General features: G+C 41.1%; 2 protein-coding genes across 3 annotated transcripts; one reads left to right on the top strand and one right to left on the bottom strand.

The window, feature by feature from the left end:
• The first annotated feature begins 1851 nt into the window (after positions 1-1851).
• LOC144650396 (multiple coagulation factor deficiency protein 2 homolog) lies at positions 1852-7559 on the top strand. Its single transcript, XM_078510063.1, has 4 exons — positions 1852-2179; positions 3745-3811; positions 5768-5882; positions 6663-7559. The coding sequence occupies exons 1-4, from the start codon at positions 2031-2033 to the stop codon at positions 6815-6817; spliced, it is 486 nt and encodes a 161-aa protein (XP_078366189.1). The 5' UTR covers positions 1852-2030; the 3' UTR covers positions 6818-7559.
• On the bottom strand, positions 7522-18286 carry LOC144650393 (tRNA (guanine-N(7)-)-methyltransferase-like). 2 transcript variants are annotated; one of them, XR_013570102.1, is made up of 9 exons: positions 18168-18286; positions 13422-13552; positions 12163-12221; positions 11705-11830; positions 11202-11272; positions 10896-10938; positions 10302-10403; positions 8032-8243; positions 7522-7999 (listed from the first exon to the last, which is right to left on the bottom strand). XR_013570102.1 is itself a non-coding variant. In XM_078510060.1 (8 exons), exons 1-8 carry the CDS (start codon positions 18242-18244, stop codon positions 8121-8123), a joined length of 732 nt encoding a protein of 243 aa, XP_078366186.1. In that variant the 5' UTR covers positions 18245-18286; the 3' UTR covers positions 7522-8120. The 2 variants fall into 2 exon arrangements, 1 of the variants encoding a protein (XP_078366186.1); XM_078510060.1 differs by having other exon boundaries at positions 7522-8243.
• Between the last annotated feature and the right edge of the window lie 23 nt (positions 18287-18309).

Here is an 18309-nt window from a genome sequence, read left to right on the forward strand (position 1 = left end):
CTTGTGAACTTTAAATATCATTTTCTCAGACTCGGATAAGAAATTGTTGTACCAGAATTATTTCCACCTTATTGCAAACTTTTTTAGTACTGCTTCAAATATCTTATCAAAAGAAATCTTTTCTAACAACACCACACATCGAAAACACATTTTGAAGTTCCGCTGAATTCCACTGAATCGCTTAAGATGAATTTACAAAATGGCTACACGTGAGATTTTTCCTATACCTTGTGAACTTTGAAATTCATTTTCTCAGACTCTGATAAGAAATTGTTGTTGGTGTTATCACGGATAATTACTTACATCTTTACCTTTTATTAAGGGTAGGAAATAACGCAATAGGATTTAAATTATTCTGGAAATTGATTTTTGTCCAACTTTAATAAATATTACTCGACTTCCTAGTGGATTCCGTCTCAATGATATTCGCCCGCATGAGCCTCCATTGCAAGCTAGTTCCAGTCCAATACCGAGAATACGAATAAGGCCTATTTGCCAGTCGCCATCTTTTCCGGCATGGTGAATGAGAGAACCCAGAAACATGAATGCCTTCGTCTAACAGCTTGTGCTTCCACTCTAGCAGAGCTTACTAGATGCCAAGCATGCATCATTTCAGGACCGTAACCAGACCTTTGTCATAGTCGAGGGAAGATTTTGATAGTGGGTTCTAAGGCATGCCCTCCAGAAAATTTTGAAAGCTAGAAGCTCTGAATCTCTTTCAGAGATATTTTTCATGAGGTATTTCTTGAGAAAAATCAATCTGATCAACTGGGGATTATTTTCCCAAGGTAAACAGATTTCGTTTTTAATTTTGGGTAAAAATTTAGACGAGGCAAGTGCCTCGCCTTGCCTCTTGCTAGTTACGGCCCTGTATTGTGCTGAAGCTTGGGGCTTGTAAAGATATAACGCACGATCTCATTGAATAGTATTACGGGCCGGATTTTCCCGTAATGCACACGGAAATTATGAGAGATTGATGTGAATTCCCGGCGGGAGGTGCAAAAACAGCGCGGCAAAGAAAGTCATAAAACGAATTTTTTATTAACAATCATTAGCTTATGAAATGAATATATGAAATTCATATATTTGTACTGCGGATATACATTTTAAGCAAATGAAGAATCATTGCAGTAATGTACTCAACTTAAGCAGTTGAGAAAAGCAAGCCTGAAAAAAATTCAGGCTTAAACGGGAATCGAACCCATGACCTCTGCGATACTAGTGCAGCGCTCTAACCAACTGCATGGGCTATCAAGCCAACTGGGAGCTGGTCAATTGTGAGTTCGTAATATACCCGTGGATGGAGAAGATTAGCTTTGGTACTCAAAAAATCTTTGGTACTCAAAAATGTTTTTTACGGGAATCGAGACCGGTTGGGCCCGCCCCGAGCTCTAACCCCTTACCCTTTTAATATACCATTTTGACAGAAATTGTACCCCTTTCGTATACCTTTTACTGAAAAGGGTATCCTTTCGTATACCTGAAAGACATGGCATAGACTTAGAACAAGACGTTTTCTTGTCATTTTGTCGTGTCACATATCAACCTAGTAAATGACCCAGCTCACCACGAGTCTCTCATAGCTCAGTTGGTTAGAGCGCCCAACCGGTATCTGGGAGGCCATGGGTTCGATTCCCGTCGGGGACTCGTGGCATTGTTGAAAAATACATCCTTATTATTTATCACCGAGCTCAAAATTTACCATCTTTATTATTTACTACGAAGCAATTGTAATTTCTATGCAAAAATTAAGTTTCATAGCAAGAACTTAATAAAATAAACCTAATTCAGCCGTGACACAGCCCCTTCATCAGTCCATTTCATGAATACCCTCGGTGATCAGGCAATCGCTGATTGGTGGGTTTCCCGCTAACACCTGTCAGCCTGAATAAATTGAATTTGAATGGTTTCCGCCAAGCCGCAAATTTACATTTTTACCGCCAACGATGATTCACCATAATATTAGAATAAATACGAATGTACAGCTTTTATTAAATAGCCAGCGAGTTTGAACTTGCATAGCGTGGACAATGTTTCCTCCACGATTGAATTTGCCCGGGTGGAAAGGATTTTCGTTGATTTTGTGGTTAGTTCTTGCTCAAATTGTTTGGCTTGGCGAGAGTTCACAAGACCCGAAAAGAGCACAGCAGGTTTTAGAAATTCAAGCCAAAGACTCACAGTAAGTAGTTGAATTTTATCTTTTCTGTAGAGAAAAAAATTCAATATGAGTAACGCGTTTGGTCAAGGATTGTTTAATGAAAATTTATCAGCGGCTTTCAAATGGAAATTCTGTGACTATTAAACTTGTACTACCGTATTTCATTTGCGATGTCACCAGAAATGTAACAGGTTTGTTTCACTGGTCAAAAGCCTTCGCTAAGAAAACACAATGTCGTACCTGCTTTATTCAAATAAATCGATTTATTTGAATAAATAAACGATAGTTTAAGTTTTTAACCCCTTACAACAGACAGAGCATCAAGTTAAAAACTCGCTAGACCAATTGAAGTCACCATCGCTTCTGAATCATCTTGCAATAATATTTATTAATTATTACTGGCCTCATTTTATAACCTGATCCTCATGGTGAAGACCAAATTAGATATCTTACTAGACATTTTATTGTGTAGTATAGCTTTTTGTTAAGTTTAACAAGTATTGCTCAAGTAAAATCAGACAGCAAAGCTTCTAGTCCAGTACCTGAACTCTCTCTTAAGCGCACCCTTTATAGGAGTGTGTTCAGCCCCTATAAAGGGCGCGCGAAAGAGAGAGGTCAGGGACTGGACTACGATACTACACACTAAAATGTCTAAATCAGCCTTTCGCGGTGTACGCGCGGTCAGGAGACCAAGCCGGACTGCAACTGACCTGTTCAACCGGCTTTCAACAGGTCAAATATTTAACAATTGTTCACCGAAGTGGAGGTGAATAGTGGTGGATATTAACCGAGCCGCTTTGCGGCCAGGTAAATATCCAACACATTCACCGACACTGAGGTGAATTATTGTTTTAGTATATACCATACAAGTTGAATAGCAGACATTACTTTTTGTTAAACAAAGCGACGCGCAAGGGCAGTTTGTTTCTCTTAAGCTGCTCTGAGGTGAATAGTACTTTGCAAATCACCGTAACATAGACATCTCTAAAGAAATTTCGTGCGACTGTGTAGCGCATATAACTAGTGAATTGAAACGATAATTAAAATGTAAATGAAAAAAATGCGCCAGATGGTAGTAAAATGTTTCCATACGTTTCGGGGCTACTGCCCCTTCTTCAGTGGAAAATGTGAAATGCCATCTAACGGAAATCAGCACGTGCGCGTGATCAAATCACCTCCGAGTTAACCAATCAGCGCGCGCGAAAAGCACTATTCACTTGTGTGGTATATACTAATGTGGAATATCTTTCGTCGTTTCGCGCGTTATTTTCGATTCGCCGAGTAACTCCACAAATGCTATTTTAAACTAAGACGTCCAAAAACAGTCGATGGCTGAAACGTTATGACCTGCAAACAATGAAACAGTTTCAAGGATGGTGCTCTGCCTTTGTTGCCCATATGCATACCCAGTCCACGGTTCACGAGGGCCTTACCTCGCCCCGTGACGTGACGTGACGTTGCGAAATGTCACCTGTTTATTCAGGCTAATTTCGTTGGCATTTCGCCAGTGCGACCTCCAAAATAAAATGGCATATGGCTTTCAAGAATGGCCTGTTGATGTGTTTTTTTTTTATTTATTTATATAGCCATCTCAAGGAACATCTGATGGAACAAATGGGAATGGACGAAGAAGCAGCAACTAAATACCTTAATGTAAGTACAGTGATAAACTAACCCAATCAAGGGTGGGGTGGGGGGGGGGGGGGAAGTCGGAAGTCTATCTCATTAATCATGTAACTTATTGTCGAAGGTTCATTAGAGGCGAACTACACAGAAAGATGTTGCCTACGATTGTCGAATACGGCACGCTTACCCCATGACTACAACGACTACAACACGAATAGCGTGGCGTCAATCAACCTACCACATCCTTACGACAGACTCGCGCGCGTTTAAATGGTCCTGAGCAGAGCGCCTGTAGGCCTGTCGCAACCTTGTCACATGTGAGAAAGTCAAACCGTGTAAATCGACCCTTATGATAGACAGATGTCACAATATTGATCATGTGAACAGTTGAGGCAAAGAGAGAGTCCAGTATAACTTGCATGCGCATGCTCAGAAAGAACCAATCAGAAGCGAGGAGTGTGACGTCACTTGTTTGAGACGCGCGCTCTTGGTTAAAAATGCTCGCTCAAATGACGAATTCAACTACGCGACCAAGCGCGCGAAAAAATGCAAGAAAAAAACTGTAGTCAATTGAATCCAAAACCATTTCAATAAACAACTAAAATACTAGGAATGGTTGACGGATAGCGATTTGGGTTTTGGCCGTTAGCTTTTAGTAGACACTGACTGGAAAACTAGGCTTTTTACCATCTTTATTATTTACTAGGCTTTTTAAAGTTATTCAGGTGATCCAGCTTTAACTTTAGTATACGGTCGCATAGTTGAACTCGTCATCTGTGCGCGCGCGTTTTCAAAAGTGCTGCCATTCTCGACCCCAGAGCGCTTCTCTTTTGCGCATGACTGACGGCGAGAAGAGCTCTGGGAAACTCCACGCAAGCGTAGCCAAAATCTGGCTACGATGACCCTATTGCGCACGCTCCACATTTATTCACCAGAGACTAGACTCTGCGTTTTATGCAAATTTAGATCGTGTCACGTTATATTGTAATCAGTGCTGTTTTTTGGACGATTGTCTGTTGTTAAACATCGTTATTCATTTAACATGCTTATTTAAGTAAGGAAGAATTGCTCCGAGACTGTTGATATAGTCTCCAAACAGAAATACATCCGAAAACAGCACATATTACGATATCGTGCACAATCTTTGATTTGCATAAAGCACAAGCATTCAATTCCCCAGGGGCCAGGACAACCATTCCGACGCACGTTTAAATTTTGTTTCAACGAACTTCAAATGAGAATAGGTTCTGTTCCAGGGTTGCCCAGAGCTCTTCTCGCCGTCAGTCATGCGCAAAAGAGGAGTGCTCTGGGGTCGAGAATGAAGTGCTGCCAAATATGGGGGGAAAACTGGCGCATGCGCATGCAAGTTACCGTGGACTCTCTCTTCGCGCGCCTGGGTTCAGTCCCGATAAAGCGCGCGCGGAAGAGAGAGTTCAGGGACTGGACTATGTGAACGGTTGAGGCGTCCAGTTACGACAGGACACTAAAGGCCTGGCTAAACTAGGAAAGGGAAACATTGTTGCGAAGGCAAGTGTTTCCCAGTTTAGCCACGCAGGAAACATATGTTGCGGAAACAAATTTTGCTTCACGGAAACAAAAAATGTTTTTGCTTCAAGTCAAAAACATATGTTGCCCAGTTTAGCCACCATGCAAACAATGTTGACTAGTTTATGTGCATGCCTGGCATTATGTTCCCGGAACATTGTTTCCTAGTTAAGCTACTTGGGCAGCAAAACATTGACAAGGAACAATGTTTCCGTAACAATGTTTCCTAGTTTAGCAATGCCTGAACATCACTCTAGCAAATACTTAACTTAACTTCACCAAAATAAAAGGACTCTTTTAGTTTTAGGGTTGTAATATAAACGGCTTCGCTTACTTGATTACCACAAAAGGTTCGCCTACCGTTGTAGACCTAGCCACCTTCTTTTTATTTGGCTTTGTAAGACTGTCTGCGTATTTTCTTTCTTTTTTTGATTGCAGGAAACCAAAAGTGAAGTTCAGTTTTTCTTGATGCATGATTATGACAACAACAGCAAGTTGGACGGACTGGAGCTATTTCAAGGGCTCTCACATCATGAGCATTCACAAGAAGAAGGTGAAAAACAGCAACAAGTGTAATGATAAATCTTGAAAATTTAGTAATTAAGTTCAGGCTTGCATTTGCTGATAGAGCGGGATGCTTCAGGTCACAAAGCTAGTAACCATTTCTGGCGGAGATCAAATGGAACAGAAATTTTCGAGCTATACCTCTTTTCCTTTAAGTCCCAACGACCAAATCGCCGCGTTCCAATTCAAAATTTAAGACATTTGCAATGTCGCGCGAATTGTTTGTTAATTCGCGAGACAGAGTTTTCTAATTCTGTCTCATAGGCCATTTGTTAGATATTCCGGCTCCAAGTCGTTCGTTTTAATTGTATGATAGGGTTATTAGTGTTTCTACGTGAACACACTGCCTGATTTATTAGAGCGAAGCTCGAGCAGTGCGGAAGTTTCTTCCTACAAGCGATATCCGCGAGGCTAAATCAGATCTCATGCGCGAGGCGCGTGTCAAAATGGCAGCTGACGCGCGCATCTCCCTCGCGCTTTTTTTTTTAATTTGCGCAGATTCCGCGCTCCCTCATTCTGGTCACGGTTGTTCAAAGAGCTTCAAAGGGTGGATGTCGCTTTCGATTGGAAAAGACACTATCCAGTAAAAGCGTAGATTGCTTTTCAAACACTTGTCTAGCTACTAAATAGCGATTTATCCGGTAGTAAGCGTTTTTGAAACGACCGACTTTTCCTGTCTTGTCTTCATGCGTTTTCAAGCGTCCGCCACCTACTCAATTTTTTTTATAACAACTGGGCTAACTTTGTTCTCGTTGCATTTATCCCTAAGGTCATCAAGAAACAGCTGCAATTCCAGAGAACGATTTAGCGACATTTGTAGACACGATCTTAGAGGACCAGGATCGTAATGATGATGGCTATATCGACTACCCTGAGTTTGTGATCTCTTTCCGACAGCAATCTGGCCACACTGGGGGTTCATAACAACATACTTGCATCACGGGTGGGAAGGGAGTAACAAAGAGTGGTCATTCGACAGAACTTAGGGGTATCAAAAATATTTTGTTGACGTGTTGGGATGGAGGGGTAGGTTCGTCTAAAGGTTTTTCAGTTCGCGCTGTACCCAAGAGATGGAGGTATCCGAGGTAGAACCCAGTGTCTTCTCAGATTTAAACGCCGAAGAGACCTTATGGTCGAAGCTAAGCGACACTGAGCTAGCCTGTGTATAGCCGTCCCGCTCCCCTTCTCCCCGATTTTTTGGAGGGGAGCGGGACGGCTGTACACAGGCTCGACTGAGCGAGATGGCTACGAATGTATACCGAATGGTAACGACTACTCCCGAAGTAGATACGCTAAAGATAGTGCAAGCTTTTGGTCGTAATTGTCAAAGTTTTAAGTGAAAATGCTTTGAGGTAAGTTCAAGGTTTTAAAATAAGTTTCAGTTATAAGATATTTGTCACAAGATAGTTGAAGCTAACTTCTCAAATTCATTCGAATATTCTACCAATCCAAAATGGCGTGGTTTTAGAAATTTCGTTCCTCTATTATTTCAGCTGTTTTTCTTTTCTTTCACAATTTCGTCTGTGACGCAGGTTAGATAACATGATGAAACCCTCTAGAATTTCATCATCGCAGTGATTTTATGTCGGCTCTCAGTAGAATAAATGTGCTTTTAATTACAAGAAAACTTGGAGTAAATTATGTTTTATTAGTTCTTGATATAACCGTGTGAAATTGTTTTACAGAAAATAAAATACAAGATTAGTTGGTCTGCGTGCGTGGGTGGGTGCGTGTGTATGGCTGCACGCGCGTAGAAGTTGGAACGGGGGGGGGGGGGGGGGTGAGGGAATGACGCATTACTTAGCAGAGGTCATAAATTAATAATTTTAAATTATTACTAACAGTCATTCACATGCACACTGCTCTGCATGTTACAACATAGTTGCACCAACACTAAGTGAAAACCAAGCGCACGTTTTCTTTTTCGCGACATACAGAAATGTTCATACCAAGCTTATATTTGAATTACAATAGCGCATTACGCATTTTTGACATCCGCTTTCCTGTTTTGCTTGACACTTCTTCCGACACCAGCTAACAACAGTTCTGATAAGACAATCACCTTTTTTACAATCTGTCAGTGGTACTTCTTGTTCTCTGTAACTTCTACTTGACGTACGTGTCCGATCACCGCAAACTTTCAGGAACTTTCCATGTTCCTAGACACTGCACAGGTTTTGTTAACAGCCAGGTCAACTTAATTTGCGAGTGGACTCATTGTGACCATTTAAGTGACGTACGGATCCCGAATTCGTTGAAACACAGCTACAAGCTTAATTCCCTTGTTTCTAGTAACCTTCTGTCCTTCTTCTGTGCTTTGATACAGTTTTTCCACAACAGGATCCTGTGCCTTTGGAATAAAGAAAAAAAAAAAAAACTTGAGTCCATCACAACCTAAACAGATCACAACTTAGGGCCTGTTAACATGATTCCGGAATGACTTTCATTCCGGAACGAGTTCATTCCATCCCCATACATTTCTCTGTATCTGTTTACATGATACCGAGACGAAAGTCAAGTCATTCCGGAATGAGTTCATTCCGGTTTTCATTCCGGAATGAAATTTTCGTTCCGGAATGACATCTCATTCTGGTATCATGTAAACACGAAACGAATTTCGTTCCGAGATGACACCGCATCTCATGAAACCTCAAACGGAGGCCACAGTTTGAACTCAGAGCGAAAAAGGGTAATGGTATTTCCTGTTTAGCCCAAAGAAGCAGCCCTACGGTCAAATTTCTCGTTAAAATTGCAGAATTGGTCATAAATGGGGACAATGACATGTTTGCGCGAAACACACGCCATCTTTGTTTTTGATCTCGCGCGAAAACCACGCACGTGAAAACGCCTAGGTTGAGCCGGTCGACTGTTTCATGTGAATGCAGAACGAACTTCATTCCGGAATGAGTTTCGTTCCGGAATGAAAGTCATTCCGGAATCATGTAAACAGGCCCTTAAATAAGAATGAAAGTTGTATGAGCGCTCTTTCCATAAAGTTATCTCCCTTTAAATTGTTGGCTTGCAGCTGACGTCACGGCGCCTATGTTGGTGGAAAAGAACAAAGTGTTTTCATCCGCTGGGAACTTAACTCTTTTATCGTGCAAATTCCGCGAAACAATTTTTGACTGTTTTGTCCATCAACATAGCGTGCCCCAAGGTATATTCGTGCGTGCCCCAAGGTGAGCCTGCTCGCAGGCTAATCAACATGGCCCCCTTGTCACAGGGTTGCAAGCCAAGAATATGAAAACAAATACGTATTGTCTTTTGCCCTAATCTCCTTTTCCCATCGGTGGGGATGGGGGTGTGTGGGTGGGGCTTGCACCCCTGGGGGTATTCCCGAAAAGTTACTACGGGGGTGACTCTGGACCTATTCCAGAGAAAAAGAGCTGAATTTGCAACCCTGTTCCAGACAAACATTGCAAAATAGGTACCCTGTTCCAAACAATATCAACAATGGAAATTCTGAGAGGATTTGCAAAAACCTGGTCGCCCAGGTTTTTGGTGCCCTTAACTTGGATGCCCTTAACTTTGGTGCCCTTAACTTGAGGGGGGCTTCTGTCACCAGTGCTCTGGTGACCTGGCCCAGGGTCTTAGCTATCTGCTGGTGCCTGGCTGGTGGACTAGCTGTCAAAAGCAGGGGGAGGGGAGGGTTTGTCTTTCGACGCTTGGGCCTGTTTAGGTTAAATTTTCAGTATGTTTGTGTTGAATTTTGAATGCCCTGTGAGGGGCTGTTGAATATTGTGATTGACATTGCTTGAGGGTTCCCTACTGAGAAGGGACCTGGCTGCTGTGTCAGGTGTCACATGGGCTTGTGACATGCCAATCTCTAGCCAGGGGGGAGGCAAGGGGACTTGTAACAACTTGGAGTGTTAAATTTTCAGTATGTCCCCTTCATATGGGAATGTTTTGTCCCCTGGGGTGGCCATACTATAGTCCTGATTCCCTCCTTTCTTAGATTTGTTACAGTATATGCATACACTGAACTAGCAAGTATACACTGAAAGTGATAGATGATCATCGCAGTGAATTTCCAATTTAAGCAATTGGAATAAAGAAGCCTGAAAAAAAATTCAGGGCTTCAACGGGGTTCACATCCGCAGTTCATATATGAATCATTTCATATACATTACATCACTTCACTCCTCTTACAGGGAAAATATGAACTCACAATTGACCTCACTCCCAATGTGTGGCTTCATAGCTCAGTTGGTAGAGCATTGCACAGGTATCGCGGAGGTCCTGAGTTTCAATCCCATTGAAGTCCTGAATTTTTTTCAGGCTTCTTAAAGTTTATTCCAATTGCTTAAATTGGAAATTCATTGTGATGATCATTTATCACTTTCATTCACATCCGCAGTTCATATATGAATCATTTCATATACATTACATCAAGTATACACTGTATTACCAGTTCATCGTCACTGACTACTTCAAACAAAGGGTGTTCTATGAAATGCTTTTTCATCCAGTCACACAAGTCAGGAACATCAGTTATGGTGTAAACAAGACCCTTAAAAATAAACAAAATATTAATACAGCATTCTTATGAGTTTAAATTACTGTGTTCAATCAACAGAACCAATTTATATAACATGAAAGTTAAAAAAGCTTTAAACTGCACATTTGAAGCTTGATTACTTTTTTGCACAAAAACAATGGCTATAAGCACCAGTAGCCTGTGTTGCAGACAAACTAAACCCTGGTATAGGACTACATGTGTATACCAGGTTTAGCTCTTCTGCAATGCAGGCTAGGCTTTTAGCCACAATTAAAAAACAGCCATGTAGGTCAAATGCCTGTGGTTTGAAAGATTTTCCCCTGACTATGACACAACCTTGCGGCCTTACGTGCCACCGAAGCAAAAAAAAAAGTAAGTAACTGTAAGTATGACACAAGCTCAGGTCTTGACAAATTAATTTCTATTCACTACCCAAATATAACACCAGTAGAACAATAATATGACCCTGACAAAATATAGTTTCAGAAATAGCATGTAACTCACCCCAACTGCTAAAACATATGCATACTCAGCCAGCAAAGTAGGACTGCAATAGAATAACAGTGAATTAAATTTATTTACAAATAAAGGGCACACTATAATTGTATAAAAGCCAAAAGTTCTGTCTTGATCAAGAAATATCACACTTGCACCTTAATGCGTTGAAGTATTGACATTTTTATTTTATTTTACTGTCACTAAACTGCCTATAAGACAGACACCTCTCTAAGATGGACAGTTTGAGCCGGTCCCGACGATGCTGCATTTTAGAGAGAGTTGACTGTACAGGGCCGGTTGTATATGCATTACCTTATTATTCTCCATTTGTGTTTCTTTTGTTTAAAATGTGGATCAGGAAACAGGAAAAACATCTTTTTAAGCTGTAGGAATAAAATGATACAGATGAAGTACTTCCTTCATGCAGATATCAATATGTAAATGACTTTTGTACTGGTCACATGATTGTGACTTCAAAGGTGTGCTCTTAGAATAATTATTGCAGGGCTAGCATACAAGTTGCCCAAAGGCAAAATTAGGTGCACCAGGGCTATGCTAGAGTACAGCTCTGGACTTAACACTTAGTAGCTACTAGTTAGATTTGCATTATTTTTTTATTTCTTTTGCAACATACATGTACACCCTTGTATGATTATACTCAGGGATTTTAAAAGTAATGGCATCAGCAACTGGAAGAGTAGGCAGCTGTGACAAGCCAAGCTTGTTTGTTGTAAGCTGATTACTATGGCCAGAGTAACTGATGACATATATAATCAGGGAAACACTGTCAGTAGTTGAATAACAGAGAGACTCACCTGCCCCTTGTGAAAGTAGTTGGGTAGGTATTTCATGGCATTAGTCCGAATGACATGAATATTCTGGTACTGCCCTGGGTGAGCCTTTCTTAATGCCGTCACTCTGTCACTCACATAGTCACTGACCTGGAGACATACACACATGTCAGATTACGAGTGAAATTATTACCGGTATTACCTAATATTTTTGGCTTGTAATGTGGGCAGAGCCTTTGTAACTGCTGCCCGTTGCATGTGTTGCCACCTTTACCACATGTTGCAGGCCTACATAATAAGATTACTGCTATCTTCGCTGGCTGAATTTACTTTTTATATGAAAGAATTCACAAATATTGAGAATTAATTCTCCACACCTTTTTCTTTTCAATCACAATTAAGCAAAAATTAACAGAAAAATTATGAAGCATAAAGAAATAAAAGAAATGTTTTATTTTATCAAAAATGCAGCATGTTCTCACCTTAAGCCTTATTTCCATTCCAACCATAAGAGTATCTGGAAACATGGGAGACAAATCAACTGCAAAGTAAAATGACACTTGATTAAAATACAAGCCTAGGAAAAGTCTTGAAAATTTTCTTGCTGCATTCTGCTCTTTGCCTTCATATCAGCAAGACAGAATTTTCTTGTTTATTTTTAATCTATTTATCTTAGCAAGCTAAAACTTTATTTAGTGTATCATGGACAGTGGAACATTTTTCCAACAGGGGGAGGGGGGCTGACTAGTGACTTGAAGTGGAGAGGGGGGGGGGGGGCTTAAGAGGCTCTTCTCGAGGAGGAGGCTAAAGAAGAGGCTAAAGCCCCCCCCAGCCCCCTAGGCTCTGCCGTTGTGTATTAAACGTGGAGCTGATGTACTCTTGATTTTAAAAATACCAGTTTATTTGCATCAAATCCAATAATAATAACTTTATAATGTACAGTATAGAGTAAAATATTTCTAAATCAAATAAAATGGTAAGAGCCCAGCAGATAGGATGTATCGGAAACCTGGGAACATTATTCTCTGCAATGCATAGCACTTGAAGAGTCTTCTGCCCATGGATCTGTCTGAGTCCTGATGCACCATCGGCCAATGTGATTTACAGAATAAAGTTGTCCTGACAAGTAGTCTTATGAACACTGTTTTTGGTGATTGTGTCAATAATCAGAGTCTATCTTCGTAGTGAAGAAGACTATATCTGACTCTGAAGATGACTTCTACTCTGATTGTGACCATGATTGCAATAGAAACCAATAACTGACATTTAAGACTACTATCGCCTGGACAATGCTAGACAAACCAACATCCATTTCTGTACAATTTACTGTATGTGCAGGAGTTCACATAAAAGTGACAATCTACTTGAAATAACAAGAACTGTTGCTATCTACAGTGGATTTTTCAAACCTCCAAGGTAAACAAAAATTATGACTTTGTACGCTCATCTTTGACCTTAGTTAAAAGTAATCGTATAATAATTCTTGTCAAAAGGTATGAAAATTTCTTAGCAAAGCTTTCGACTGCATCGCACAAAAATGGTGGGAAGATCATACCCCCCACATCTCTGTTCATATGAAGATCATGCAATGCAGTTGAAAGCTTCAAGTGCTAAGAAATTTTCAGACCTTGTGACGAGAATTATTATCCAATTACACAAAAATTGGTTGAAGAAATCACGAAATTCCAAAAATCAGGGGGAAGTCAGGAATCCACGTATGAATAAGTTAAACATTGATTACCTAACAAGCCACCATATCCACACCCAATGTCAGCAAACTCCACTTTGGAACTTGTCTTATCTTTGTCATCCTTCTCAGGATAGAATGCGGGAAATAAAGTCCTCCAGTCCATTTCATCAGGTGATACGGGACTGTACATAAAACACATAAATTATCTGAGGATACATTATTACTTAAGAAACAAAATTTCTAATACTTTTAAATGTGTGAGATCCAGATCACATGACCTTTGTTAATTACACTGCACAAGGGGAGGGAAGCAGGCTCCTATGTACAGCAGCTTTTCAGAGAAAATAAATATGAATAACTGTATACAGAGGGTTTTTTTTAGCAAATTTGGAAATCTTTAGATACCTCTGCACTCGTAACTTCAGAAAAACACCTTACCTGCTTCTCAGGCCCTCCTACATGTATGGGGACAAAGTCAGGCCTTATAAAAATTTTGGATTTCCACCTTTTAAATCCTGGCTAAAAGCCTGGAGGGGAGGGGAGGGGAGGAAAACTACAACATAAATGATACCAGAAACCACTTGTGATCATAAGGGCATGAAATAAGAGAAGCTTATGTAAAACTGTCATTTTGCTATATGGCAGTCCTTTCTTATCCGCAGCTGATACATCTACAATGGCTATTCATCTTGGTGCGTACTCAATTCATTGTAGTGAAAAGAAAAGCAAAGCAGAGTGTCTACTGTAGTAGCAGGGCTCAAAATAACGGCCGGTCAAAGGACAATGTCCGGCCAAAATGACGATTTGTCCGGACAAAATTTTGGTTCGGCGGTCATTTTGACCGGTCACGTACACGGCTTTCAAATAAATAACACACACAAAAATTTATTCGCAGTATTTCTTGAAAAGCAGCTGGCTCTTGCAGTCACAAATTTGTCAAATATAGATGAGACGGTCACGCGGATTTGTTAGCGGTTTGCTTAAATAAAACAGGAACTGAAACCACGTCTGTAAATATGTTAAACAGACAACAATGAACATTGCATCAATCACCGTCTGCTATTAACACGCGTACGCAAGTACTCGTTAGTTCGTAGCGTGTTTTTCACCAGCATAATAATAAAATCATTAAACGCTTTGATTGTTAAATCAGCAATGTTTCTTTAAATTGTGCTTATTTCGCAACTGAACGTGTCCCCATGTTGACAATGGTTGACCACCTAAGACGTGGTGCTACTTAATTGTCAAAGAGAGTTCCGGTAAACGTTTGCTCGTACTGTACAAAATATAAAAAAATGGTCTCCGCGTCCGGCGTCTACAGATTGAAACGATAACTCTCAATATCTAGCCATGGCATTCAAGTGTTTCTCTCTATCGAAGTCTTCTTGTGTAAGGCTACTTCCGTGGATGTCTATGATTAAAAGTTCTTTGCCGTAAGTATATTTCAGTATCTCAATCAGGCACCGCATAGTATTAGAACGGGCTTCTCTGTTTCGATCTGTTGTAGGCGACGTTGAAAACTTGGAGAGATCCATTGAAAAAAGCAACAAAAGACATGTTAAACTTCCGGCACACCCTTACTGAAAGGCCTGGTTGCTAAGCGTTGTGGACGAATGTGAAATCTTTTTCACGGCGGTTAGTTTGTTAATCCCCTAGCTTGATATTGGTATCGCATGATACAGGAAAGATATCTAAAAGTCCAGGACGTAATTTATCCTTTTTACTGACCACAGTTGACATGAAGCCGTTGACGTTTCCTTTCTTCCTACATGCCGAGCAAAGGCACAGTTATCTCACTTGTGGCATGGGCATATGTCCTATTACTATTTAGTGTTCGGTAGTAAAGACCAGTAAAGTGCTTACAACCAAGATCGCCTCCATCCGTAAGTCGTTAACTAATGCAAAACTATGCAGAGTAAGGTCCGAATCGCACTAGCGGACAAGTTTTAAATGTCATGACATTTTTGACAAAAACAAAATTGTCGCGACAAGTCAGAGACATCTTGAAGAGAACAAAAGGTGAAATTATTAGTACAATAGCTTTGCACGTGCTTCAGGCATCCATGCATCATCAGGCATCCCTGTACATTTCTCAGCACGGTCGTCTTGGACAAACATCAAATATGCAGTACCACGCGGTAAAAAATTCTAAAACAATTTGAATTTAAAGTACGCGTGTTCCCATGCAGTGGAACGATGAGTCGTCTCAAGATAACTTTTTCTTTTCTCATTCTTACATTGGGCAAACACTTCGCTTATAAACATGTCTTGCCTATCGCGGAAAGATTTTGCGACTGAATTATGATAGTGAGAGCCACATCACGGTGCATACTATCGCAAAAATTTTGGAGTGGTGTTATTATTAGGTCCAGTTTGGGCCAAACACAATAGCCAATCAACAACGTATTGTTATCTGACATTACGAGGGGCATGCGACTTGTCATGAATTGTCCTGCCTTGAGGCAGGACAACGGCGCCTTTGAAGATTTGTCCGACAAAGTTTGCGCTTGTCCAACAAGTCGTTCGCACTTGTTTTTGCGATTGTTTGACAAAATGTATCGCGCGTGCAACGCGGACCAATCATAAGACAACTGCTTCTTTGTTTTCCTGAAATGTTAGACAAGTGCTAGGTCTCGAAAAACGTAATCGCACTTGTTTTCTGTAACAAGTGACTCGTTAATGATGAAATCTACCAATTGTTACAAAATTTGTCCGCTAGTGCGATTCGGCCCTAATATAACATTACGGCTACTGAGCATTTTGTTTTATGTAGAGTAGAACGCAGAAGAAATGGAAATTCAAAAAGCAAACATAATAAAATGACACATTTAGCGATTAAAACATTTAAGTTTAAGCCTTATACTCTTTAACAACGAGTGTTTTAGCTTATGAGGCGAAATGTTTGGCAGAATAGGCTATTGCTTCAAAGTAAATACTCAATATTTTGACCGGTCAAAAACGAGACATGACTGAGCAAAAATTGATTTGGCCGGTCAACATGACCGGTCAGTATCCAAAAATTATTTTGAGCCCTGAGTAGGTGCATGATTATAGAAAGTAATAGAAATTTATTGTTAATTTAAAAATGGTATGCAAAAGATAAGAGAGTAAGGGTTTTGAACGGGGTATAGCCTTTCCTTATAAATGTTGTTTAGTGACCCCCCCTCCCCTCCCCTCTCTCCCTTGAACTTATTTATATAGGCTGCAATGCTTGCAAAGGCAGCTTTTCTTTGCCTGTTATTATGTCCTGACGAGAAATGATTAGCACAAAACCACCTTATATGCAGCATTGATAACAGTTTCCTACAATCAAGCGAGTTTGGTCCTCATTAGACTGTCCACAGCCTCTCGATTTTTCAACGCAAAAAAGCAAACTAAGCGAGCGAGCGCAAAGCGCGAGCGCGTAGGGGGAGGGGGCCGGAAGCGAGCGAAGCGAGCGAAAGAAAAATAGAGAGGCTGTAGACATCGTTGAATAAAAGTGGAAGTATTAGACTCCTCCCCTTGTCATCGCCTTGTAATTTACAACTCCGGCTCTCGACCTTTCAATTAAATCGGACCAATAAAATTTGAGCGGTTAAGTGCTTGTTTAATTGACTACAAGTGTCACTTTACAAAACAACTACACGTGTGGTGACAACAACACGTTAATTTTTATTTCGGTGTTGAGGATGTCGTCAGAGACGACTTCTTCAACCCCCAAAAACCTGTAAAAAGAGGCAGAAAGCCAAAATCGAGCGGTCCCTCCGATTTTTGCAGAATATGCGGGTACTCATTGGCGATTCGCTTGGGGAACTTCGGCAAGACATCGTACATCTCTACGGAAAATGATTTATTTGTCGAGCCAAAACGCGAAGGTGTTTTCCGGCGAAAGTTGGCAGACGTCTTGGCCGATTTGGGAATTGCAGTGCAAAAAGACGAATTTCGTTCTTGTAGAGTGTGTTCATCTTGTGCATCTAAAGCTGGAAGTGCAGCAAGCAATATTGAATTTATAAAGCGCGACCGATATTTGGCGTAGAATCTTCTACAAGGCAAGTTGATCGTGAAGAGCGATTCAAAAGAATGTAGCCTGCAGAACAGGCGGTTTATTTTTGCCGGGTTTATTGGGAGGTCGCGCGACCCGCTAAATTAAAACCTAGCACTTCGCGCTTCGCTTCGCTTCGGCGAGGCAAAAGTTATGCCGAAGCCAGTCGGTAAAATTCCAACTACGTCCTTCGAACAAAGAAGCTGGCGAACAGCCTCCTTCTCCTCGTCTTTGAGCGACGAAACGTTTGATATTTTGATATTCTGCAATCCCGCACCTTAGTGAACGTTAGGAAGTTTCTTCAGCGAGCGTTCCAATAATCAATTCATCGCAAATCACAGCATGTCAATATTGATGACAACTCGAGCAAACCGCAAGACGCCGCCTGCAAGCAATCATGATCGGCCGTTGTCCAGGTGATGACACTTTTGCCGCCTTTCAACCAATGGGAATTTTCCGTTTCTGGAGAAACGGGAAATTCAATATTTTCAAAGATGTCTACAGCCCCTCTATTTTTTTTTTTCGCTCCCCGCCACCCACCCCCTTGCTTCTTCCGTTTTGCGCTGGCGGCCAGTTCTCACGCTGTTCTCACCGAGCGCTCATCGATCGAGAAAACACGAAAAAATAGAGGGCTGTGAACAGTCTACTTGTAGGTCCTCATCAACTGAGCACCGCGTGGAACCGTCCCCCTTTTATCGGGTCATCCCCACCCCTTCCCGTGCCCCTGACCCTCAGTCTATCCTGCGGCCTTTCATATATCTTTCTCTCTTACTTACTATTCAAGAGTGTGGTCCGCTATGGGATTAGCATGGGCTCTTTGCCGGTAATACTTCTTCTGCGGAAGTGCCGCCATCTTGGATCTCGGCGAGGTTCAATCCCACAATCCTCTGCTCGTCGAGAAAGATAACCCAAGATCCT

The sequence above is a fragment of the Oculina patagonica genome, chromosome 4, assembly GCF_052425735.1.
Source record: "Oculina patagonica isolate OP01 chromosome 4, crgOcupat, whole genome shotgun sequence".
Classification (NCBI taxonomy): Eukaryota; Metazoa; Cnidaria; class Anthozoa; order Scleractinia; family Oculinidae; genus Oculina; species Oculina patagonica.